At 34.4% G+C, this 27,810-nt stretch overlaps 1 protein-coding gene across 1 annotated transcript in view; it reads left to right on the top strand.

The window, feature by feature from the left end:
• LOC149805113 (uncharacterized) overlaps positions 1-27,810 on the top strand; it is a 309,737-nt gene that overhangs the window by 31,969 nt on the left and 249,958 nt on the right. The window contains exon 9 of the mRNA XM_089933619.1: positions 2,964-3,063. Coding sequence (XP_089789745.1) covers positions 2,964-3,063 — 100 coding nt within the window. The remainder of the gene's footprint in view (positions 1-2,963; positions 3,064-27,810) is intronic.

The following is a 27,810-nucleotide window of genomic DNA, read 5'->3' as shown; positions in this document are numbered from 1 at the left end:
TCAAAAGAACAGTGAGACAAGAAATTTCCTGATATTGAATAAAAGAAATGATTGAAGTGTGAAGCTGATAACAGAGTTTGTTTAACTATGTGATGTGGACTAAAATTTAGCACAGAAGCAGTTGTTATGTGGAAACTGAGCACATAGTAGTTGTTATATGGACATACATTAAGCACAAAAACATTTTGTATGTGGACAAACATTTTGAGCACAGAAGCAATTGTTATGTGTATAGAATTAAGGCTGCAATGTTTGCATATGTCAATGACTTAGTTTAGTTTATTGGTTGTAAACAGTTGCAAAATCACTAACATGTAAACAAGCATGAATGTGGCTGTCAGTAATACAAGAACTACCCTTCCCAGTTAAAATATATATTTCCACATATCTGCCTAAGACAACTGTTTAGAAGGATTTTTCTGTTAATTCTTTTCTTAAAGTGTGCATGACTTTCACATTAAATGTGTCATTGCTCTAAAAAAGCAGATCTTAAGGAGAATTGGTTATAATACACAACATTATATATTAGGTTGATTTAATAATACAGTAATACCTCGTGCATTCGCGTTTCTGGATTCGCAAATTCATGGATTCTCGAAATTTTTATTGGTACCCTCCACGTACATGTTTTCTTTATTTTATTGAATTGTACCTTCATTATATGACTTCTGTGACATATGAAGTTTACCTAGTTTACCTTCCTGACAATGACAAAGAAAACATCAGTCATTAAGTTTACAGTCCCATTGGTTACTTGGTTTTACCTTACTGTGAGTGCAAAAGAAAACGGCAGCCAATGAATTAGTATAGGGGTAATATTAGTATACATGTACCGTACTGTAAATGTGCTAGTGTGGCAAATACCCATTAGGCGATACTGTACTCTATTTTTATGTCAACCATTTATTTCTCTTTTTAAGGGTAATGTATTAAGCTAACTTTTAAATGAAATTAAAATTCTTTGGGAGCAAGATTTGGGTCATATTTAGGGTTTAAACCCTAGAAATAAGCATTTATTAGCATTTTTAGTGACTGGTACCAAACATTCGCGATTCCTCCTGATCCGCGACTGGTTCTGGAACCTAACCTCGTGAATGTTCAAGGTATTACTGTATTGCTAATATAGATTCAAATTAAATTTTTACTTTCAAAACACATTTGCTAACAGAAGCTTTTATTAGTAACTTTTTAATTAAAAGAAACTTTGAAGTTGATAAGTGACTGCATAGTTTCTTTGTCACTGTAAATTCTACAAAAGCATAATTTACATGTGCGTAGGTAGTAAATGTGATTGCATTATTGTTTTTTTTTACATTATGTACTGTTACAAGTCCATGCTCTTAAAATAAGTAACAGAAAAGATTGAAAGGCAGCAAGCTATATAAACTTAACAAATAATTTATTTCCCAAGAATATAAAGTGAAAATGAGAAAAAGAACTTATGGTATTCAGAATTAAATCCCAAAATAATCCAAGAATTACAGACACAAGTCATAGTAATTTAAAACCTTGAATAAAATTCACTCAAGCCCAGGATAAATCCAAAAACTGAAGGCGATGACACATCTGTTATAGGTCCTAGTGTGTTGATGTGCCAACAGTCTTTTGTTGAATCACAGAAATATAATTCCAGGTTTGAATACACTATAAATTTCAGTGAATGTCTCCATTCATTAATTTTTATCAGAGCACTTTTGTATTTCTAGAGAAAATAAGCACTTGCATTCAATAATTTGAAGAAATAAAATTCATCCCATCTGGACACAACATAATACAACTTGAAAGTGCTAGATATTAAAGCACAAATGATAAAATCCTCTCAGTTATAATATATATAGTTCTCTACTTGACCTCAGGTCACAGTTAGCATTTCTATAAAAAAATCTTTACCTAATTAAAAATAGGCTTCTAGAATGATCCTGATGTTTACAAAACAATAACCATAACCTGGATTACACTTGGGAAATTCCCAAACTTAGACCCAAATAAACATATTTACTTCTTTTATTAATAATAATACTGATTTTAAACCCATACATATAGAGAATAATTTAGCTATATATTGGTTGTTTACGATGAATAAAATAAAAAAGTCAGTTGGGTCAAGCAGAAATGAACTCAGTTTTGAACAAGGTCAAGTCCAGCATAGTGTTACATTACATGAGCATGTAATGAAATAAAATAAAATAAAACTAATTAACAAACAAAGCAGATTAAATATACATAACTACATATAAGTAACAGTTGGAAACAATATCTTGTTGATCCTAGGGAAGTGTTGCTTTAAATTATTGGATACATTCATCAAAGACATGTCTAACAAACTGAATCATATCATGATTCATGGTATGGCAAATGAAAGAATATCAAGTTGAATGATGTATGGCATGCACATTATAATAGTCAGCTGTTCAGTAAACTTAATAGTGTACTGGTGGAATATTGAGTTCTTTATTGTTTTTGGTTATTGTAAGCTGTCTACACATTTCAAAATTTGTGTACATCTTTCAGCCATAAAAATCATTGAGAACAGAAGCCATTGTTATATGGACAAACACTGAGCACAGAAGCATTGTGGACAACCATTCAGCACAGAAGCATTTTCTTATGTTGACAGTGAGCACATAATAAGTTGTTATGTGGACAGTGTTGACAGTGGGCACATAATAAGTTATGTGGACAGTGTTGACAGTGGGCACATAATAAGTTGATACATTGACAAACTTTGAGCAATAAAGCATTGTGATGTGAACTAACCTAGAGTACCAAAACAGCTGTTTTTGTCTCTATGCTGGATTGAGTAATAGAAAATAAAATCCAGAATCTGGAGATTTAGAAGTATAGATGTATTGACACTAATGTATTTGGTAGTTGGTCTTACCTAACATTTTTCATGGCAAATATCTGAAGTAGATTATTAAGAAGGCCACACTTCTAAACTATTACATTTTCCTCTTGTTTAGACCGTGGTATCCTTGAGCAGATTCTGGATTATGCTGGATCTCCAGGGACTGAGAAAAGTGTTGCTGAACGAAGGAGCAGATCACCTGTCAGGGAGCCAAGGTAAGTTGACTAATTGAGATTTTTTTCATCCCCAGCCAGTTTTTTGATAATCAATGGATATTCATATTCCTGTCCAACCTTTTGTATGTTTATTGGTTCATCCAACTGTTCATCCATCACACCTCTGTTCCACACTGTAACCTCTAGGATTTTTAATTTTAATTGATACAATTGTGAACTGTTGTCAGAGCACATGTCACATTTGGGGTCTTGTCTTCAGGGTCAAGATCAAAGGTCATCAGTTTCAGTTTTCCGTGTCAGCTCTTTAACTCAACAGCTATTTAAAATAGATGGATAAATCTTGGTACACTGGAGTACCTCTGATAGTACATATGTCAGGTGTCAAAGTTTTTGTTGCATCGTCAAGGTTATCAAACAACAGATTCTAATTTTTTATTAACATGTAGGGCAGGGGAAATAATTTCACTGAATTTGCTGGTTAGCATTCTGTAATGTTCAATTGTTGTAGAGATACCACATGAGATAGGGGTTAAATGACTGGTTTCCTTTGTTATTTCTAAGCATTTTTAAGTAAGTGTAATGGTCAATAAATGTTTTTTTAATTAGATTATTCATTATATCAAGAAAATCTTTAATTTTATACCACATATGTGATGTACAATAAATTTCATGGAATTTATAAATGGATAATTCTGGATTCAAGTACCATGTTCCTTGGCTTGCCTTATCAGTTATAGACCCCCCTGGTCCAAAAACGGTCCCTCGATAATTTGTGAGCCTGCTTATAAATGGGGGCAGGTGTGGATCCCACTTTTTTCTAGAAAATGCCTAAAGAATTGACCTTTAGGGTTTGAACATACGGAAAATCACATCAAAATTTGAAAAACAGACCCCAACCCTTGTTTTATCATCAACACAGCAGCTAGTGCCCAGAAATTTGATCAGCATTATGCAATTTTCAGCTTATAATAAGAAGTCCTATATTTTGTTATATTTTCTTTTCAAATTTTTTTATACACTGTAATTAAATATCGTTGATAAAATTTTGATCAGTGAAAATGTCACTAATGCCTACCAGTCAGAACATTTTATGAAATAAATAGCAATGAATTAAGCATTTTGAAGTGAAATTTGTGTTTTATTAGATTATTTTAATTTGGCTTAAGTGTAATCATAATAAATGTGATATCCTCTCTTGTATTCAAATGTGAAAACTTTTAATCTACTTACTGTCACAGCTATGTTCACAGGCATTTATGTGAAAACCTAATTAACCACCAACTGTGTTTTGTTCTCTGATTAGCGAACATATTTGTTGTATTGTTACATTCATTTAACAGTAGGTATGTTTTTTATTAACCTGTTAATTATGTCTTTTGTGTCAAATCAAATAAAGGAAATAAAATAAATAAAAAAGTTAAAAGGTGTGTAAATCCTTCCAGTGTAAGAGCTATTGGTCGTGGTCATGCGTCAGGTCAACTCATTTCAATTGACAACTCTAACATTGTCATAAATAGTATTGTGTAAGTAAGAGTTAAACTACCTTGTCATTCACAAATGTGGTGAAAGATAGCAAGGCAAACAAAGTGGAAGGATTACCTGGTGAGTTCAAAGCTTTGTTTGATAGATATGGTTCATTATGGAGAAGTGAGTTAGAAAGTTTGTAGTGATCTTAAAATTATTGAATTGGCACACAGATTTCCACAAAGATGAGCAGATGTTTCATTATTTCTTGCAATAAAATCACCGCATCAGTATTTTACTAATAAAACCATTTTGAAAAATAGAGTTTTCAACATTTACCTTTTTTGCTGAAACAATTGTTGTTTTTTTTTCGTTTTTAACAAAAGGAATCTTGTTTGTTGTGCAAAAAGAACTGACATAATGCACAATATTTTGGAGATAAACAATGAGGCACACATGTATATGATGTGTTGAAACCTCATGAACTTGTTTTTTTTGTGAAGAAGGTTGAAATCAGATATAGCGGTGACATTTAAAATTTATGCTTCTTTTCAGGTAGTAAAATGTTTCACACTGAAAAAAGTTACTATTTAGCTGGCATTTATTGCAGTGGTCTTACAGGCATCATCAAAAACATCTTTTGATATCATTATTACATTCTTAATAGATAGAAAATAAGATTAAACCTACTCTTTAAACAAAGAGATCCATGTTTCTTTTTGACGAAAACGAAAAGAAAAGAAAAATTATTAAGGGAGGTAACTTTGGATACCTTATTTTAAGTCGCAGCTTGAAGGCTTATGCTGCTGCATTGTGTGCTTCTTGGGTGACAAAACTATAATATTCAAATCAAATTTTACAGATTTTTCACATTTTGCATACAGTGAATTTAAGATAAGACCATGTATAGGGAAAGCAGCAGATTCAAGTCTGTTTGTTAGAAACCATTTTCCTTTGAAACATGATGATTAAATTTACTGTTGAACAATAAGTCTCTTTCAACTCCTTCTCAGTGAACAATACTTAACCAGTGTCACAGTTAGGAAATACTAGATATTCTATTTGTCATATAGCTGGTACAGTTTACATATTTGTTGTTTGATATGTCAGTTCATGTGCATAAACATATCAGTTTCTATGAATCTGATTGGTCCAAATAAACCGATGAAATTCTTGTGCAGTATTCACATTATTGATTGCCTGAAACAGTGTTAATTTTCCTTGTCTGGCCTTCTGGAACCATTTTTTTATTATTACTATTAACAAAACAACGGCTTTCTTTCCTACCGAAAGCCCAGCGGACATTGGAAAACACAGTTGATAGTCACAAAACCGCACAGTGGTGGCTACATATGTTTGAATATGACCAATTTGCTGTTTGTAGAATTTTAAGATTGTAATACTAGAATATAAGTACATTGCACTCCATCCAGGACAAGCGTGCTTTAAATATCAACTTAAATGTCAGTAAATAAACTCACCTTGCTTATGAAAAGTATGTCAACAGATGCTGGTCTCCCACTGACAGAAAGTTATCAAGGCACAGCATTCTTCCAAATAAAATAATACTTAGTATCCAGTCACATAACAATAAAACTTAAATCACTGTTATAGACAGCAATACCTTTATTGTCTCAATTTAGTAATATTTCTGCAACTAGAAATCATCCCTTACCACAAATATCTAACTACTGCTACTTTTTTTCTGTTGTATCCAATAGTGCATGTGTGGTCAATGTCAGTAGTGGATCTGATAGTTTTTGTGAAAATGTTAAAAAGAGTTGCATAAAAATTCATGAATATGGGGAACCAACTACTCCAGCTGACCTGACCATAGCCAACATCACACAGGAATTTCTATTGGGGATAGAGTCATGAAAAATGATGTTTTTTTCAAATATTCTATTGATTTGGAAAGACATTTACTCTTTCAATTATACATATTTTAATCTTAGTTTAAATGCTGTTGGACATCAAATTGCACATTATTGATTCAGCTCATGTCTGAGACTATTTTTTCACATACGAAAATTGAAAGGTGTTGCATATGAGCCAAAATTTAATGAAATGCAAAAAAAACTTTGTTCTTTTTTCTGTTTAGGCTCTTTCCACTAAAATAAAAACTATGTGATCAACATAATCACAAATAGGTACTGATTTAATATTAAGTTTATCAAACTCATTGAAAGGTTCCCAGGTTTTGCTTGCCAAGGCTTACAAAACATGGAAATTATTCATCATGTTTCATAAATTCATTATTAAATCATTACCCGTTAGAGATCCTCCTTATATATGGCTGTATAAAAGGACATTTTTTACTGAGGCACTTATTTTATAACAAAGGGACAGTTTTTTGTGACTGGAGGGCATACTATTTTCTGACATTTATCAGGAGTTTATTTCTTTTTATGATAAAAAAATGATTCACATTATTGTCTTACATTTATTGTCATTGACATATGTAAGTTCTGGATAACAACTTAGTTTTGTTGAGTCACTCTATTGATCTGGAGAAAATGTTAGAGGTGAGCATGGAATGAGAGAACAGTGTTAGAGACAGAGGAAAGGAAAGCTTTCTTTCTTGATATACATGGTTTTGTCTTAAAACATAATGGAGTACTAGATATCCTGAAGTCCCATACAGACCTTTAAGAGTTTGGGCAACGAGTTAGCAGGTCATGACACAGATTTCACAAAACGTTATTGTAATATTTTCTTCACGAAAACACATAAATACATGTGTAAAATGGAAGAAGAAAACATGCTGCGTTTTTTATCTTGAAAGCACTCTTGCTTTGAAGTAGATAAAAAATCAGATCGTATCTTATAATAAATGGTAATTTGTAATATTTATACTTTTTCAGCTATTAGAAATGAAATATAATTAGGAAAATTAGATGTATTATGCTGTAACACACTCTGTGCCTTTATTCTCTGAAAGAGACACTATTATTAAAACAAAAACACACTGACAAAACTTTGAACATCACAACTTACATTTTTTTTAGAAAACTGGCCCACTTACCAGTACTGTGGTAACTTTTATCATTTTACTGTACTTAGGTATGAGTGACACCTACAGTACTGGAAAGTCGAAAGTTTGTCATTGTCCGCATTAAGCAAATGAATGATGATTTAAAAATCATTCCTGAAGTGCACAAAAACAAAGAGAAATATGTTACAGTATTCATTCTCATCAAAATGGTTACATATTTTGCTGACCTAAATATGTTAGGGGCAGAAAATGAATCAGATTCAAAACTGTAAAGTAGTATACTAGGTGCAACAGATATCCAAATCAGATTGTAGTACACTAGGTACAACAGATATCCAAATCAGATTGTAGTAGACTAGGTGCAACAGATATCCAAATCAAATTGTAGTAGACTAGGTACAACAGATATCCAAATCAGATTGTAGTAGACTAGGTACAACAGATATCCAAATCAGATTGTAGTAGACTAGGTGCAACAGATATCCAAATCAAATTGTAGTAGACTAGGTACAACAGATATCCAAATCAGATTGTAGTAGACTAGGTGCAACAGATATCCAAATCAGATTGTAGTACACTAGGTGCAACAGATATCCAAATCAGATTGTAGTACACTAGGTGCAACAGATATCCAAATCAGATTGTAGTACACTAGGTACAACAGATATCCAAATCAGATTGTAGTACACTAGGTACAACAGATATCCAAATCAGATTGTAGTACACTAGGTACAACAGATATCCAAATCAGATTGTAGTACACTAGGTGCAACAGATATCCAAATCAGATTGTAGTACACTAGGTACAACAGATATCCAAATCAGATTGTAGTACACTAGGTACAACAGATATCCAAATCAGATTGTAGTAGAATAGGTGCAACAGATATCCAAATCAGATTGTAGTACACTAGGTACAACAGATATCCAAATCAGATTGTAGTACACTAGGTGCAACATATATCCAAATCAGATTGTAGTAGACTAGGTGCAACAGATATCCAAATCAGATTGTAGTAGACTAGGTACAACAGATATCCAAATCAGATTGTAGTACACTAGGTGCAACAGATATCCAAATCAGATTGTAGTACACAAGGTACAACAGATATCCAAATCAGATTGTAGTACACTAGGTGAAACATATATCCAAATCAGATTCTAGTAGACTAGGTGCAACAGATATCCAAATCAGATTGTAGTATACTAGGTGCAACAGATATCCAAATCAGATTGTAGTACACTAGGTACAACAGATATCCAAATCAGATTGTAGTAGAATAGGTGCAACAGATATCCAAATCAGATTGTAGTACACTAGGTACAACAGATATCCAAATCAGATTGTAGAACACTAGGTACAACAGATACCCAAATCAGATTGTAGTAGACTAGGTACAACAGATATCCAAATCAGATTGTAGTATACTAGGTGCAACAGATATCCAAATCAGATTGTAGTACACTAGGTACAACAGACATCCAAATCAGATTGTAGTAGACTAGGTGCAGCAGATATCCAAATCAAATTGTAGTAGACTAGGTACAACAGATATCCAAATCAGATTGTAGTAGACTAGGTACAACAGATATCCAAATCAGATTGTAGTAGACTAGGTGCAACAGATATCCAAATCAAATTGTAGTAGACTAGGTACAACAGATATCCAAATCAGATTGTAGTAGACTAGGTACAACAGATATCCAAATCAGATTGTAGTAGACTAGGTACAACAGATATCCAAATCAGATTGTAGTAGACTAGGTGCAACAGATATCCAAATCAGATTGTAGTACACTAGGTACAACATATATCCAAATCAGATTGTAGTACACTAGGTACAACAGATATCCAAATCAGATTGTAGTACACTAGGTACAACATATATCCAAATCAGATTGTAGTACACTAGGTACAACAGATATCCAAATCAGATTGTATTAGACTAGGTACAACAGATATCCAAATCAGATTGTAGTAGACTAGGTGCAACATATATCCAAATCAGATTGTAGTAGACTAGGTACAACAGATATCCAAATCAGATTGTAGTACACTAGGTGCAACAGATATCCAAATCAGATTGTAGTAGACTAGGTACAACATATATCCAAATCAGATTGTAGTACACTTGGTACAACAGATATCCAAATCAGATCATAGTAGACTAGGTGCAAAAGATATCCAAATCAGATTGTAGTAGACTAGGTGCAACAGATATCCAAATCAGATTGTAGTATACTAGGTGCAACAGATATCCAAATCAGATTGTAGTATACTAGGTACAACATATATCCAAATCAGATTGTAGTATACTAGGTACAACAGATATCCAAATCAGATTGTAGTACACTAGGTGCAACAGATATCCAAATCAGATTGTAGTATACTAGGTGCAACAGATATCCAAATCAGATTGTAGTATACTAGGTACAACAGATATCCAAATCAGATTGTAGTATACTAGGTACAACAGATATCCAAATCAGATTGTAGTACACTAGGTGCAACAGATATCCAAATCAGATTGTAGAAGACTAGGTGCAACAGATATCCAAATCAGATTGAAGTAGACTAGGGGAAACAGATATCCAAATCAGATTGTACTAGACTAGGGGAAACAGATATCCAGATCAGATTGTAGTAGACTAGGGGAAACAGATATCCAGATCAGATTGTTGTAGACTAGGTGCAACAGATATCCAAATCAGATTGTAGTAGACTAAGTGCAACAGATATCCATATCAGATTGTAGTAGACTAGGTACAACAGATATCCAAATCAGATTGTAGTAGACTAGGTGCAACAGATATCCAAATCAGATTGTAGTAGACTAGGTACAACATATATCCAAATTAGATTGTAGTACACTAGGTGCAACAGATATCCAAATCAGATTGTAGTACACTAGGTGCAACATATATGCAAATCAGATTGTAGTATACTAGGTACAACAGATATCCAAATCAGATTGTAGTACACTAGGTGCAGCAGATATCCAAATCAGATTGTAGTAGACTAGGTGAAACAGATATCCAAATCAGATTGTAGTACACTAGGTGCAGCAGATATCCAAATCAGATTGTAGTAGACTAAGTGCAACAGATATCCAAATCAGATTGTAGTAGACTAGGTGCGACAGATATCCAAATCAGATTGTAGTATACTAGGTACAACATATATCCAAATCAGATTGTAGTACACTAGGTAGAACAGATATCCAAATCAGATTGTAGTACACTAGGTGCAACAGATATCCAAATCAGATTGTAGTAGACTAGGTGCAACAGATATCCAAATCAGATTGTAGTAGACTAGGTGCAACAGATAACCAAATCAGATTGTAGTAGACTAGGTACAACATATATCCAAATCAGATTGTAGTACACTAGGTACAACAGATATCCAAATCAGATTGTAGTACACTAGGTGCAACAGATATCCAAATCAGATTGTAGAAGACTAGTTGCAACAGATATCCAAATCAGATTGAAGTAGACTAGGGGAAACAGATATCCAGATCAGATTGTAGTAGACTAGGTGCAACAGATATCCAAATCAGATTGTAGTAGACTAAGTGCAACAGATATCCAAATCAGATTGTAGTATACTAGGTACAACAGATATCCAAATCAAATTGTAGTAGACTAGGTACAACAGATATCCAAATCAGATTGTAGTACACTAGGTGCAGCAGATATCCAAATCAGATTGTAGTAGACTAGGTGAAACAGATATCCAAATCAGATTGTAGTACACTAGGTGCAGCAGATATCCAAATCAGATTGTAGTAGACTAAGTGCAACAGATATCCAAATCAGATTGTAGTATACTAGGTACAACATATATCCAAATCAGATTGTAGTACACGAGGTACAACAGATATCCAAATCAGATTGTAGTAGACTAGGTGCAACATATATCCAAATCAGATTGTAGTAGACTAGGTGCAACAGATATCCAAATCAGATTGTAGTATACTAGGTATAACATATATCCAAATCAGATTGTAGTAGACTAGGTACAACAGATATCCAAATCAGATTGTAGTAGACTAGGTGCAACAGATATCCAAATCAAATTGTAGTAGACTAGGTACAACAGATATCCAAATCAGATTGTAGTACACTAGGTGCAGCAGATATCCAAATCAAATTGTAGTAGACTAGGTGCAACAGATAACCAAATCAGATTGTAGTATACTAGGTACAACAGATATCCAAATCAGATTGTAGTACACTAGGTACAACAGATATCCAAATCAGATTGTAGTAGACTAAGTGCAACAGATATCCTAATCAGATTGTAGTACACTAGGTGCAGCAGATATCCAAATCAAATTGTAGTAGACTAGGTGCAACAGATAACCAAATCAGATTGTAGTATACTAGGTACAACAGATATCCAAATCAGATTGTAGTACACTAGGTACAACAGATATCCAAATCAGATTGTAGTAGACTAAATGCAACAGATATCCAAATCAGATTGTAGTATACTAGGTACAACAGATATCCAAATCAGATTGTAGTACACTAGGTGCAGCAGATATCCAAATCAGATTGTAGTAGACTAAGTGCAGCAGATATCCAAATCAGATTGTAGTATACTAGGTACAACATATATCCAAATCAGATTGTAGTACACTAGGTACAACAGATATCCAAATCAGATTGTAGTAGACTAGGTGCAACAGATATCCAAATCAGATTGTAGTAGACTAGGTGCAACAGATATCCAAATCAGATTGTAGTATACTAGGTATAACATATATCCAAATCAGATTGTAGTAGACTAGGTACAACAGATATCCAAATCAGATTGTAGTAGACTAGGTGCAACAGATATCCAAATCAAATTGTAGTAGACTAGGTACAACATATATCCAAATCAGATTGTAGTACACTAGGTGCAGCAGATATCCAAATCAAATTGTAGTAGACTAGGTGCAACAGATAACCAAATCAGATTGTAGTATACTAGGTACAACAGATATCCAAATCAGATTGTAGTACACTAGGTACAACAGATATCCAAATCAGATTGTAGTAGACTAGGTGCAACAGATATCCAAATCAGATTGTAGTAGACTAGGTGCAACAGATATCCAAATCAGATTGTAGTAGACTAGGTACAACATATATCCAAATCAGATTGTAGTACACTAGGTACAACATATCCAGATCATATTGTAGTACACTAGGTGCAACAGATATCCAAATCGGATTGTAGAAGACTAGTTGCAACAGATATCCAAATCAGATTGAAGTAGACTAGGGGAAACAGATATCCAAATCAGATTGTAGCAGACTAGGTGCAACAGATATCCAAATCAGATTGTAGAAGACTAGTTGCAACAGATATTCAAATCAGATTGTAGTATACTAGGTACAACATACATTTAAATCAGATTGTAGTACACTAGGTACAACAGATATCCAAATCAGATTGTAGTACACTAGGTGCAACAGATATCCAAATCAGATTGTAGAAGACTAGTTGCAACAGATATCCAAATCAGATTGAAGTAGAATAGGGGAAACAGATATCCAAATCAGATTGTAGTAGACTAGGTGCAACAGATATCCAAATCAGATTGTAGTAGACTAGGTGCAACAGATATCCAAATCAGATTGTAGTATACTAGGTACAACAGATATCCAAATCAGAGTGTAGTACACTAGGTACAACAGATATCCAAATCAGATTGTAGTACACTAGGTGCAACAGATTTCCAAATCAGATTGTAGAAGACTAGTTGCAACAGATATCCAAATCAGATTGAAGTAGACTAGGGGAAACAGATATCCAAATCAGATTGTAGTAGACTAGGTGCAACAGATATCCAAATCAGATTGTAGTACACTAGGTGCAACAGATATCCAAATCAGATTGTAGTATACTAGGTACAACAGATATCCAAATCAGATTGTAGTACACTAGGTGCATCAGATATCCAAATCAGATTGTAGTAGACTAGGTGAAACAGATATCCAAATCAGATTGTAGTACACTAGGTGCAGCAGATATCCAAATCAGATTGTAGTAGACTAAGTGCAACAGGTATCAAAATCAGATTGTAGTAGACTAGGTGCAACAGATATCCAAATCAGATTGTAGTATACTAGGTACAACATATATCCAAATCAGATTGTAGTACACTAGGTAGAACAGATATCCAAGTCAGATTGTAGTACACTAGGTGCAACAGATATCCAAATCAGATTGTAGTAGACTAGGTGCAACAGATATCCAAATCAGATTGTAGTAGACTAGGTGCAACAGATAACCAAATCAGATTGTAGTATACTAGGTACAACATATATCCAAATCAGATTGTAGTACACTAGGTGCAACAGATATCCAAATCAGATTGTAGAAGACTAGTTGCAACAGATATCCAAATCAGATTGAAGTAGACTAGGGGAAACAGATATCCAAATCAGATTGTAGTAGACTAGGTGCAACAGATATCCAAATCAGATTGTAGTACACTAGGTGCAACAGATATACAAATCAGATTGTAGTATACTAGGTACACCAGATATCCAAATCAGATTGTAGTACACTAGGTGCAACAGATATCCAAATCAGATTGTAGAAGACTAGTTGCAACAGATATCCAAATCAGATTGAAGTAGACTAGGGGAAACAGATATCCAAATCAGATTGTAGTAGACTAGGTGCAACAGATATCCAAATCAGATTGTAGTAGACTAGGTGCAACAGATATCCAAATCAGATTGTACTATACTAGGTACAACAGATATCCAAATCAGATTGTAGTACACTATGTACAACAGATATCCAAATCAGATTGTAGTATACTAGGTGCAACAGATATCCAAATCAGATTGTAGAAGACTAGGTGCAACAGATATCCAAATCAGATTGTAGTACACTAGGTACAACAGATATCCAAATCAGATTGTAGTAGACTAGGGGAAACAGACATCCAAATCAGATTGTAGTAGACTAGGTGCAACAGATATCCAAATCAGATTGTAGTACACTAGGGGAAACAGACATCCAAATCAGATTGTAGTAGACTAGGTGCAACAGATATCCAAATCAGATTGTAGTAGACTAGGTGCAACAGATATCCAAATCAGATTGTAGTACACTAGGTGAAACATATATCCAAATCAGATTGTAGTAGACTAGGGGAAACAGATATACAAATCAGATTGTAGTAGACTAGGGGAAACAGATATACAAATCAGATTGTAGTAGACTAGGGGAAACATATATCCAAATCAGATTGTAGTAGACTAGGTGCAATAGATATCCAAATCAGATTGTAGTAGACTAGGTGCAACAGATATCCAAATCAGATTGTAGTAGACTAGGTGCAACAGATATCCAAATCAGATTGTAGTAGACTAGGTATAACATATATCCAAATCAGATTGTTGTACACTAGGTGCAACAGATATCCAAATCAGATTGTAGAAGACTAGGTGCAACAGATATACAAATCAGATTGTAGTATACTAGGTACAGCAGATATCCAAATCAGATTGTAGTACACTAGGTGCAGCAGATATCCAAATCAGATTGTAGTAGACTAAGTGCAACAGATATCCAAATCAGATTGTAGTATACTATGTACAACATATATCCAAATCAGATTGTAGTACACTAGGTACAACAGATATCCAAATCAGATTGTAGTAGACTAGGTGCAACAGATATCCAAATCAGATTGTAGTAGACTAGGTGCAACAGATATCCAAATCAGATTGTAGTAGACTAGGTGCAACAGATATACAAATCAGATTGTAGTAGACTAGGTGCAACAGATAACCAAATCAGATTGTAGTATACTAGGTACAACATATATCCAAATCAGATTGTAGTACACTAGGTACAACAGATATCTAAATCAGATTGTAGTACACTAGGTGCAACAGATATCCAAATCAGATTGTAGAAGACTAGGTGCAACAGATATCCAAATCAGATTGAAGTTGACTAGGGGAAACAGATATCCAAATCAGATTGTAGTAGACTAGGTGCAACAGATATCCAAATCAGATTGTAGTAGACATGGGGAAACAGATATCCAGATCAGATTGTTGTAGTCTAGGTGCAACAGATATCCAAATCAGATTGTAGTAGACTAGGTGCAACAGATATCCAAATCAGAGTGTAGTAGACTAGGTGCAACAGATATCCAAATCAGATTGTAGTAGACTAGGCAAAACAGATATCCAAATCAGATTGTAGTAGACTAGGTGCAACAGATATCCAAATCAGATTGTAGTACACTAGGGGAAACAGACATCCAAATCAGATTGTAGTAGACTAGGTGCAACAGATATCCAAATCAGATTGTAGTAGACTAGGTGCAACAGATATCCAAATCAGATTGTAGTACACTAGGTGAAACAAATATCCAAATCAGATTGTAGTAGACTAGGGGAAACAGATATACAAATCAGATTGTAGTAGACTAGGTGCAACAGATATACAAATCAGATTGTAGTAGACTAGGGGAAACAGATATCCAAATCAGATTGTAGTAGACTAGGGGAAACAGATATCCAAATCAGATTGTAGTAGACTAGGTACAACAGATATCCAAATGAGATTGTAGTAGACTAGGGGAAACCGATATCCAAATCAGATTGTAGTAGACATGGGGAAACAGATATCCAAATCGGATTGTAGTAGACTAGGGGAAACATATATCCAAATCAGATTGTAGTAGACTAGGGGAAACATATCCATATCAGATTGTAGTAGACTAGGTGCAGCAAATATCCAAATCAGATTGTAGTAGACTAAGTGCAACAGATATCCAAATCAGATTGTAGCCTGTTAGAGTAGAATCTGGTAGTCAAGCTTACCAATTCACCTATGAATCAGATCCAGTTGCAAACTGCATATACTCATATTTGCCATGGTATAATGCACTGACAGATCTTGGTCTACGTTGTTTTGTTTGATTTAATTATTAGACCAAACAACATAGACCCAGATCCGCTGACATAATCTTGCAGGTCTTTCTTTGATTATATATGTTGTGAGACCCTTTAGTTCAGGTCTTTGATTATATATGTTGTGAGACCCTTTAGTGCAGGTCTTTGATTATATATGTTAATTTTGATTATATATGTTGTGAGACTTTTTAGTGCAGGTCTTTGATTATATATGTTATAGAGACCTTTTAGTGCAGGTCTTTGATTATATATGTTGTGAGACCATTTAGTGCAGGTCTTTGATTATATATGTTGTGAGACCTGTTAGTGCAGGTCTTTGATTATATATGTTGTGAGACCCTTTAGTGCAGGTCTTTGATTATATATGTTAATTTTGATTATATATGTTGTGAGACTTTTTAGTGCAGGTCTTTGATTATATATGTTATAGAGACCCTTTAGTGCAGGTCTTTGATTATGTATGTTGTGAGACCTTTTAGTGCAGGTCTTTGATTATATATGTTGTGAGACCTTTTAGTGCAGGTCATTGATTATATATGTTGTGAGACTTTTTAGTGCAGGTCTTTGATTATGTATGTTATAGAGACCTTTTAGTGCAGGTCTTTGATTATATATGTTGTGAGACCCTTTAGTGCAGGTCTTTGATTATATATGTTGTGAGACCTTTTAGTGCAGGTCATTGATTATATATGTTGTGAGACCTTTTAGTGCAGGTCTTTGATTATATATGTTGTGAGACCATTTAGTGCAGGTCTTTGATTATATATGTTGTGAGACCCTTTAGTGCAGGTCTTTGATTATATATGTTGTGAGACCTTTTAGTGCAGGTCTTTGATTATATATGTTGTGAGACCCTTTAGTGCAGGTCTTTAATTATTTATGTTGTGAGACCTTTTACTGCAGGTGTTTAATTATATATGTTGTGAGACCCTTTAGTGCAGGTCTTTGATTATGTATGTTGTGAGACTCTTTAGTGCAGGTTTTTCATGATGTAAGTTGTGAGACCCTTTAGTGCAGGTCTTTGATGATATATTTTGTGAGACCTTTTAGTGCAGGTCTTTGATTATATATGTTGTGAGACTCTTAGTGCAGGTCTTTGATTGTATATGTTGTGAGACCCTTTAGTGCAGGTCTTTGATTATATATGTTGTGAGACCCTTTAGTGCAGGTCTTTGATTATGTATGTTGTGAGACTCTTAGTGCAGGTCTTTGATTATATATGTTGTGAGACCTTTTAGTGCAGGTCTTTGATTATATATGTTGTGAGACCCTTTAGTGCAGGTCTTTAATTATTTATGTTGTGAGACCTTTTACTGCAGGTGTTTAATTATATATGTTGTGAGACCCTTTAGTGCAGGTCTTTGATTATGTATGTTGTGAGACCCTTTAGTGCAGGTCTTTGATGATGTATGTTGTGAGACCCTTTAGTGCAGGTCTTTGATTATATATGTTGTGAGACCCTTTAGTGCAGGTCTTTGATTATGTATGTTGTGAGACTCTTAGTGCAGGTCTTTGATTATATATGTATAGAGACCCTTTAGTGCAGGTCTTTGATTATATATGTTGTGAGACCCTTTAGTGCAGGTCTTTGATTATATATGTTGTGAGACTCTTAGTGCAGGTCTTCGATTATATATGTTGTGAGACCCTTTAGTGCAGGTCTTTGATTATATATGTTGTGAGACCCTTTAGTGCAGGTCTTTGATTATATATGTTGTGAGATCCTTTAGTGCAGGTCTTTGATTATATATGTTGTGAGACCCTTTAGTGCAGGTCTTTGATTATATATGTTGTGAGACCCTTTAGTGCAGGTCTTTGATTATGTATGTTGTGAGACTCTTTGTGCAGGTCTTTGATTATGTATGTTGTGAGACCCTTTAGTGCAGGTCTTTGATAATGTATGTTGTGAGACCCTTTAGTGCAGGTCTTTGATTATATATGTTGTGAGACCCTTTAGTGCAGGTCTTTGATTATGTATGTTGTGAGACCCTTTAGTGCAGGTCTTTGATTATGTATGTTGTGAGACCCTTTAGTGCAGGACTTTGATTATATGTGTTGTGAACCCTCTTAAAGTAGTTTTACTTAGAACTTCATATAATTTGATGGGTGAATTTTTTAATTTTGTTCTTAAATGAAAATATTTTTCAATAAACACATTTCACACAAACATGATGCAAATATTAGTTGAAAGTGCATCTACTCTTTAAACAACTGGATTTGGATGTGTACAACTAAATGTAGTTCATTTTAGGGAGATGTCCTAAACAGATTTCAGATGTAAAGTTTAAAAATGCAAAGTAAAGCAGAATTGTACGAGTTTTAAAAAGTACATGCAGTTAGTGACTATGCAGAAATGTTATGCTGGATGGTGCATTAATTTAATGTATATCAGGGGTCTCAAACATCCAGCACACGAGCCACATGCAGCCTACCAAGCCATGTCCTGTAGCCTGCAAACTGATTGGTATCACAAGGTGTCATAAGAGATAACAAAGGTGGTATGACCCTTGGGCCATTGAAAATGCCCTTGTGTGGCCCTCAGGGTGGTTTGAGTTTGAGACCCCTGATGTCTGTCTACACAAAGCATAGAGGTGCTTGAATAGCATTCTCAACTCCTAGATTTGCAGACTTTTAACATTGTATGTAACTAATACTTCACAAGTGCTAGATTATTTATGAATGAAATTTTTAGGGATCCAGAAAGATTGTCAGTGTTTTTCGACCTCTAACTCTCTTTCATTCATAAATTAGTAGCAATGCTATGAAGTGGCTAGGAATGCATCTTGTGCATTATTTGACAGTGACTTGACAATACTATGACCTTAATTCACCATGAAAATGAAATAAATTCATTTGGATTAATTCTTGACCTCTTTTGTACAAGATGCTAAATGTTTTGAAACAATATACATTACATTTTTAAAATGTGTTAGAAGTTAGAGACATATTGTTCTTTCAGTGGTGATGGTGTCTTGTGTCAAAAATGTTTAGCTTTTGTGTTAATGCTGCTGGAAAGTGATAAAATACATAATAGCTTTGTTCATATGTAGAACATGTTCTCTGAACCACTTTGTTTACCTTGTTAGTTGCTGTCATTAGAATAAGCACCATAAACTCTGATCTGTTGACACATTTTACGATGGCAAATCAGTGTCTGTATCATCTGTAGTTGTACTCGACTTATAAGGAAATCTATACTGTAACTCTTTTCAAATGTCCAAGACTTTGGCATGATCAACCTTAAAGGATGTATATAACAATATAATGGTTGCCTTCATTCAACTGCCATTGATAAGACACAACTCAAATATATAGGTCATTGCATTACCTTTTTGTCTGTAATGCTGATCTTTGCTCTGTACATTTTGAAAACAGACCATCATTTAAAGGTGTATATATTTGTTTAATTTTGCATTGTTCTGTTAGGAATGCCATAAAACTTTGTCAGGTATTATTGTCACCACTTGATGATGCACATGTACTATCAAATCACTGGGTCTCCACTCTTTTCATAAGTGTTATTGCCCTTATTAACTTGCAGCTGAATGCAGTGTGTTACAGAATCCTGTGAACATAGCTAGTTTCAATTTACAGTGAATTGATATAAAACTTGTACATGTTAAAGCTGTCATTTGTCATCTTTAATAGATGTGTATGTTGACAATTCACTTTGGGATGCGGGAGGTCGTGGGTTCGATCTCCGGCCAAGTCATACCAAAGACTTATAAAAATGGTACTAACAGCTGTCTCGCTAGGCACTCAGCTTTAAGAGGTTAGTGTTAGGACTGGTCAGCCTGGTGTCAGGATAATGTGACTGGGTGGGACATCATGCTACGTGTCTGCGGCATGATGCCCCAGTGCTAGACATCACTATACATTGCAGACATTGTAGTGATATGACTGATTTTTTTTTTTAAAGCTACGTTAAAATTCCAGATCACACACACACACAATTCACTTGGTTCTTGCAATTGTTGTTAGAGTTATTAGCCTTGTAGATAATGCAGTGTAAGACTGAATCTTGTGAATTAAATTTGACTTGCGCTTTTTATGGATGGCTGTGAAAGTTAGTACATGTTATACTTATCATCTATGGGCGCACATATTTACAAATCTTTATGCTTGTATGATTTTTGTAAGAGTTATTTACCCTTTTTTGAGTTAAAGCTAGATGCCATATATGACAAACTACATTTTAGTGGATTGCTGTGAAACATAGCACATATTATGGTCATCATCAGGGGATATGCATGTTAACAAATCATTGTACTTGCACTGTATTCACAAGAGATTAGCACTTGTTTTTACTATAAATTTCTCTAACTGAAACCATTTATGCAACTGGTTAGAAAAACCATGTTAGGAATCCAGTGTCAATTTCTGTGTTCATTCTTAAGGTATTTGATTTGAGTAAACACTTATCCACAATCCAGAATCTTATTGAAGTAAATCAAAATTTTCCACCTCAGAATAAGCAAATAACATTAGTGCAAAGTCTAAGCCCCTATAAGGCATATACAAATATACTTGTACATGTAATATATCAGATTTGTTGGGACCTATTTACCGCTAAGATTTATAGACAATTTTTGTTAAGAGTCTGAAATTTGATATGGAGCTTCATCAGAAAATATGCATGTTCTGATATAATGTATTCTTCTTTGGCGATGTTGTGTATAAAGGTTAACTGTTTCAGTTTCTTTACTAATTTGAAATGATGCTAAACATTACTTGTTAATGGCTGATTTAAATAAGCTTAAATAGGGTTTGGTTTGTGGCTTCAGGGTGATTGTACAGATTTTGTGAAACATTCTTTCAGCAGTTAAGGAAAACAGTCTGCATACATAGTATGTTTCATAAGACTTAAGGAAAAACATTAAAAGTAGTTTAAAAGGCATAAAGAAAAATAGCATAAATATTAAGGCTCCTGCCACTTTTATGTATTTGATTTAAGTCTGTTGTCATGTTATGGCATTATTTGTGCATCGATCTGTCCATCCATTAACATTTGCATGTCCAGTCCATAACTTTATCATGGATGGAGAGATTTTATTGAAATTTTGTCAAAGCATATATCTTGTCTAAATGGTGTGTCATGTATCAAGGTCGTTCCTCAAGGTCAAGGTGATGGCAAAGGAACATACAATTCTGTGAATTCTTAAGGGTATCTGGTGATTAACGTTTGAGCCCTTTTTAGGATATTTTAAAGAAACTTTGCCCAAATATATACCATAACTATCTTGTGTGTCACATGCCATAGCCATACCCTTTGCCTTAAGGTCAGGTCTGCAATCTGGAAAATACAAATCAATGACCTATCCATATATGGGCTTAACTTTTGGATAGCTTATCATTTATATATATATATATATATATATATATATATATATATATATATATATATATATATATATATATATATATATATATATATATATGAAACTATGTTTTTTTTTTATATATCTTGACTTGAGTGTATCTCACATGTTCAGTTATTCACTCTGCCACAAGGTCATGGTCACAGCAATGGATGATGTAAGGCAATGACCTATTTACTTATCCACCTTGTTAGTTGTTAAAGCTGACAGGTGTTATCTAACTTTACCCAGGATTAAACCTTATTGTACAATAGGTATATCCCTGACTCGGAGGTCAAGTCATTGATATGTAAAGGTCATGAGATGGGTGTGTCATGTGTCATTTGCAGTACACATTGTTTAGCTTTTTGTTGTTCTGTAAATCAACCCTAAGCTTATGAAACTGTTACTTCCCTCTGTTATTTTGAAGTAAAAAGACACGTAATCATTTGTTGCTTAAGTGAAGTTTAATAATATGTGTGTGTGCGTGTGTGCGTGCGCATGTGATTTGGATTTTTAACGTAGCTTTAACAATTTTAACAATTTTTCAGTCATATTACTACGATGTCTGTAGTGTGGCAGTTTATTGTAATGTCTTGCACTGGAGCACTTGGGCATCATGCCGCAGACATTATGCTGCATGTCCCACCCAGTCGCATTATCCTGACACCAGGGACCAGTCCTAACATAAACTCTTAATGTTGAGCACCAAGGAGCTACTTATACCATTTTTATAAGTCTTCGGTATTTCTCGGTCGGGTTCATATCCGCAACCACCCGCATCTGAGTCGGACGCTCTAACCACATAAGCCAGCACTCAGTTTAACAATATAAATGTGAATCATTAAAGAAATGTTCTTCTGGACTATTCATTTGTATATCACAAGTTTTTTTTTTTTTTAAATTCATGCATGTGTCCAGCCTGTGACTTGAGACATTTTGTTTGTTTAATGTGCTTATAATGCGAAATTAAAGATTCAAACGTCTGTGCATGTAGAAACCTAAATATTTAAGTTTTTAATAATCCAGACTACATAGGGCGTTGGCTTGTTTGATTTTTTTTATACAATGATAATGATAGGAAGTATGTCGTAAAAGGCAAAACAAGTATTTCCTGACTGTTATGGGTTAATAGAACAGTGTCCCTTAGTTTAATTGCAGTTGAGTTACATGTAATAGATTATAAAAAAATTTTGGGATAACTATATACTAAACAACAAAATCAACTAGTGGGAAAGGTTCTTACACGTATTGCTGAAACACTTTACCAAAATATAAAAAGGAGGGGAAGAGTGTCAACCAGAAATCTTGAGTACAAAGGTGAAAATGTAATTTGAAATACCGTGTAAAAGAAAATGTAGTAACATCCAGCTATTTCATGTTTTATTACACAGATTGCATTTTTACACACATTGCATTGTTCTGGGTGTTTGTTCAGGACATATGATGATTTCTTTTTCATTTGCAACCGCATTCCGTGAATATGACTGTGAATTTATTATTATTATAGGTCTTGATTTTTGTAGATTTTGGAAGTTAAAATATTGAGTACCAGCAAGTTCCGCAAGTTAAGCGCCCGCAAGTGTCATGAGCTAGTAATTAACCTTTGGGCAAAGTGTAGTGACTTTCGACTTTAAACAATGTTTAAATCAGGCTTAAATCAAAAGTATATATATTTGCAAATGATTTGGACATTGATAATCCATCTGTTTGCTTCGTGGAATACATTTGGTTATTTGTGTGAATTGATTTTAGGACCTGTCTGAATTTCATGGTGAACAAAACAAAACAAAAACAAACAACAACAGCAACAAAACAACAACCCCAACCCCGCCCCAAAACAATTGAGCCCCCCCCCCCAGCTGTTTAAATTTGCCTTCAGTGCTAGTAGTGGAGATGAAGAATAGTCCCATTGTACCTTTTGCATGTTGTAAGAAGTGACTAATGGAGTCATGGTGGCTATGTGGTTAGCATACCATACTAGTGGTATGTCCATGGGCAAGGCACTTTATTACAAACGACTGGTCATTAAATAACCTTATTGTGCTACTTTGCCGTAAAACACCAAGCCAAGCTAAGCTATCCATGGACAGCTTAGGTTTTGCATTTTTAAAAAATCCATGTATGTAATATTGTGCATTAGTTCCTCGGCTAATTTGCGTAAATATAATTTGCAGTCTCACCATGTCAAATGATCAGACTATTATAATTCTGCTCAGATATTTATATGACCATGTAAGATATTTTGGACAGAGTTATAAGGACATGCATCTTGATCAAAGTGCAAGTTGTTGGATGGATAAGCATGGGATTAGCTGATGTTATATTTCAATCGTGCATGCATGTGTACTTATGTATGTATGTATGTATGTATGTATGTATGTATGTATGTATGTATGTATGTATGTATGTATGTATGTATGTATATATATGTGTGTGTGTGTGTGCTTAGATGCATGCATGCATTTATGTATGTATGTATGTATGTATGTATGTTTGTGTACGTACGTATGTTTAACATCACATTATCATAATCCTAGCAGTAGAGTGTCCAGCAAGTTTAGGTATCCCTAGAAGAGACACAATGTACAAAGATAGTCAAAAAAGTATTTTTAAAAGTTATAAATACAACAACTTTGGATATAAACTGCATTAGTTTTTTGGTTGAAAGTCCAAAACCTTCTTAGTCGGAACATCAGCACCGGATACATCGCAGGCAAAATATTTTCGTCTGTTAGTTGCCTTTAGCAACATAGTTCAGGAGGGTGCATCGGGTCTTTTCTAAGTTTCTGAAGTCACGGGTAAGAATGACCTCTTCCCCACTCCCCCACCCACTCGGTCAAAATTTAGCACATCATCATCTGAAAGGTTAGCAATTCCTCAAATAGGTTTGGTAACTCTTCTTTTTATGAGATATGGTTAGCTTCCTGTTTTAGACTATCTTAGAGCTCGATCTTTGTCTTCCCTATGTATGTCCCTCCACTTTTGGAGGACCACTACCTCTAGTGAATATGGATGTGTGTAAGTTGCTAGTCACAAGCACGCTAGCTATTACGAGTCACAAGTACAGGCCACAGACCAATACACAACAGAATAAAGCTGCGTGCATGGTGTAAAGCAAAGCACAAGCCTAAAGTCAAAGAGTCTATGTCATGGTGAAAGTCACAGAGACCATCCATCCATGTGTCAATAAATAAACTGGTATAATCCAACAGTTATACTTGAATCTAGTTCATTATCAGTACGAATATTAAGAACAGCAATGTGACCAAGTTACTTTTCCATTCTCTTTCATATTTTCTGTAATATGGATACAAAACATTCAATACTTTTTAAAAAAAAAAACATTTTAAACACATTCCGTCTTCTGGTTCCTTTCCACGTATCACAGAGGCATGCTTCATTTTATACTGATTGAATTTAGTTCTGTTAGCCTGCAAAGTGTAAAGTTCCAGCCATGAATTTGGATTTCATATAGACTTTATTGCAACAGGATTGAAGCCTGCATCCGCCAAGTTGAGGGAGGATGTTGCCAGTACCATATTTGGGGGTATTAAGAAAGCATAAAGAATTTTTTTTTTATCCATTCACGATTAATCGTTTTCTTTATTAGACTTTCCATCCTTTTTTTTCTTCTTTCTTTTGTAATGCTTGTTCAAAGGATCTATCACACAGAGCAGGTTATATCTCAGAAGTATCCTGGAAAGATATGTAAACAATTTTATTCTTCATTGCGAGTCGTCTTTCAGCAAATTCTCTTTCAGCAGAGTTAAGGGCAGTACAAAACCAAAAGTTGTTACGGTTTTCTTTTGAATTACTGCAGTCAGCTAATAGTTTCCTAGACAGAATTTGCACCACACTGTCTGCAGTATTCCTGGAAGATGTTTCACGAATTTTTGGAGAACGTATCCAGTTTTTGTAAATCCAAAGTAGAAAGCGCAAGAATGTCCACTCCATATTTGAGACGTGGCAATACATAGGTGCTATATGTGGAAACAAAAAGTTTGGGATTTATTTAATTCTTTCCATGGCCGTTCATCCCTTAGAAAGTATTTACAACATCTTACTGTCTCTATTTTGTTCTTAATTGCAGTAGAGTGTTGATTTTTGGAGAATTGCTTTCTTGGTGTGCCTAGATGTGTGCAATTTTCATCGATTTGTTTGGGTCTGTAGTTAATGGAGAAATGTTGTTCTAGTTAAGCAGACATTGTACCAACATAATTAAGAACCATCGCTGTCGTTTTCGGAGTCACCGAGTTTATGTCTTTTCTTTGTCTGCGTAGCATCCCTTGAAAATGGGATATTTGTTTAAGCTATTGAACACTTTTAATAAGTTGGAATTTATCATTGCGCACAAGGCAGAATCCCATAATAAATAAATCCAGTATGTAGGTCCACTTTATTGTCAGTGTTGTTCCAAGATAGTTCCAGATATTTTGCCACTCCGTCATACCACAGCGGACATTTTCTACTAGCAGCTTCTTATTATTGGCCAATGCTTCCAGTAGGATCCAAATTGCAAAGAATTATCGGCATACATTACTGCCATACTATATTTAAGGCTTTTGTAGCATCAATAAATACTGCATGTAGAAGTAGTTTTTTCTTCATCTTTTAGCTTCTGCAACGATTTGAGTAAAAATCCGAGGAAGGGTTGTTGCAGAAGTTTCATTACTGCCTCATTTTGAACGGGATTTTAATGCTTTTCTAGTTGGGAGACTGTCATGTCTAATTTATATTTTGCCGAGATTTTTCCAATCAGATTGGTAATGTTATTTCTTCTATAGGAATTGGAATCATGCTTTTTGTATATTTGAGTCATGTAACCCACTTTGGATGCTTTAAAGTTAGGTACGGATCAACAGCCCTTAATATTGAAAGTATTCATCAGTCATTCCAGTGTTGTTTGCTGCTTTAACATTTCTAAGTGACTAGAATTATTTTCTCAGTAGTTTCCACTGTGATATGTAGGAGTGTCATATTCATTTTGATAAATATGTTGTACATACTTTCATAATTTATATGCACTTGTTCTTCTTAGTCTAGGTCAAAACTTGCGTCACCTTCAGGACTGACTTGTGCAAAGTAATAATCCCATCCTTCCCTGGTATTTAAATTTTAATTATTTCTGTAAATAGATGAATATCGTCAATCACCAGCTTGTTTGGTTCTGAATCAATTTTGTCTTTGCTTTCTGATTAAAGTGTGAAATAGTATTTTGCTTGGAGAATCTGCCTGCATTATATCCAAGTATATTTTTGTTTAGCTCTTTAGTTTGTATAACGTTGGCATTTAACTGATATTTGTTTTCACGTTTTATTTGTTCTCATCAAGATTGCCAAGAATTGGACAATCTGCATGTTTTTTTAAAAATTATTTTTAAAGTAATGCATATTCTAATTTGACTTTAGGATTTTGCTTTTCTGTATTTCCTTGGTCCAGGGTCTCCATTTTCTTTGCTCATCTGTACTGTCGAAATGTTTGTTTTTATTTTTTCCCCTCAAACTTTAGTTCGAATGAGGGGAAATATAGTTTTATATAGTTTTAACAAATGACTGCGTAAATTTCCGGAAGAAACGCTGAAAATATCGCCAAAATTCAGGTGAAGAATGCGTTTTATAATCTCTTTTGACCTTGTTATGTCTGAGACAATGTGGGATTGACGTTTATGATTGCTAAGAATGTCCCCGTGTCTGATCGGGTCAGAGAGCAGGAAATAGATAAGTCAGGTTTATGTTGTATCTCGAACATAACATGATGTTGACACCTATGCTCTACTTTGGGATTTGGTTTGTCAATGATAAAGCACATATTTACAATGGACATGGCAGTGTATAACTGGTGGAGAAATCGGCGCCAGCTCTGGTGCTAGTGCCTCCATTCTCTCACGTGATTTTGATTATTTCTGTGTTTACATCACGCGCCTATGACATGTGAATGTCACTTTTATTCGAAGTGCCCTGCATCCATATATTATTGCACCCCTTTAAAGATTATCTTTTCCATCCGTTTGTTTGTTCACTC

The sequence above is a fragment of the Sinohyriopsis cumingii genome, chromosome 2, assembly GCF_028554795.1.
Source record: "Sinohyriopsis cumingii isolate HCF-2022 chromosome 2, ASM2855479v2, whole genome shotgun sequence".
Classification (NCBI taxonomy): domain Eukaryota; kingdom Metazoa; phylum Mollusca; class Bivalvia; order Unionida; family Unionidae; genus Sinohyriopsis; species Sinohyriopsis cumingii.
The sequence above is the reverse complement of the archived record's forward strand: the minus strand, read 5'-3'. Positions and strand labels throughout refer to the sequence as shown.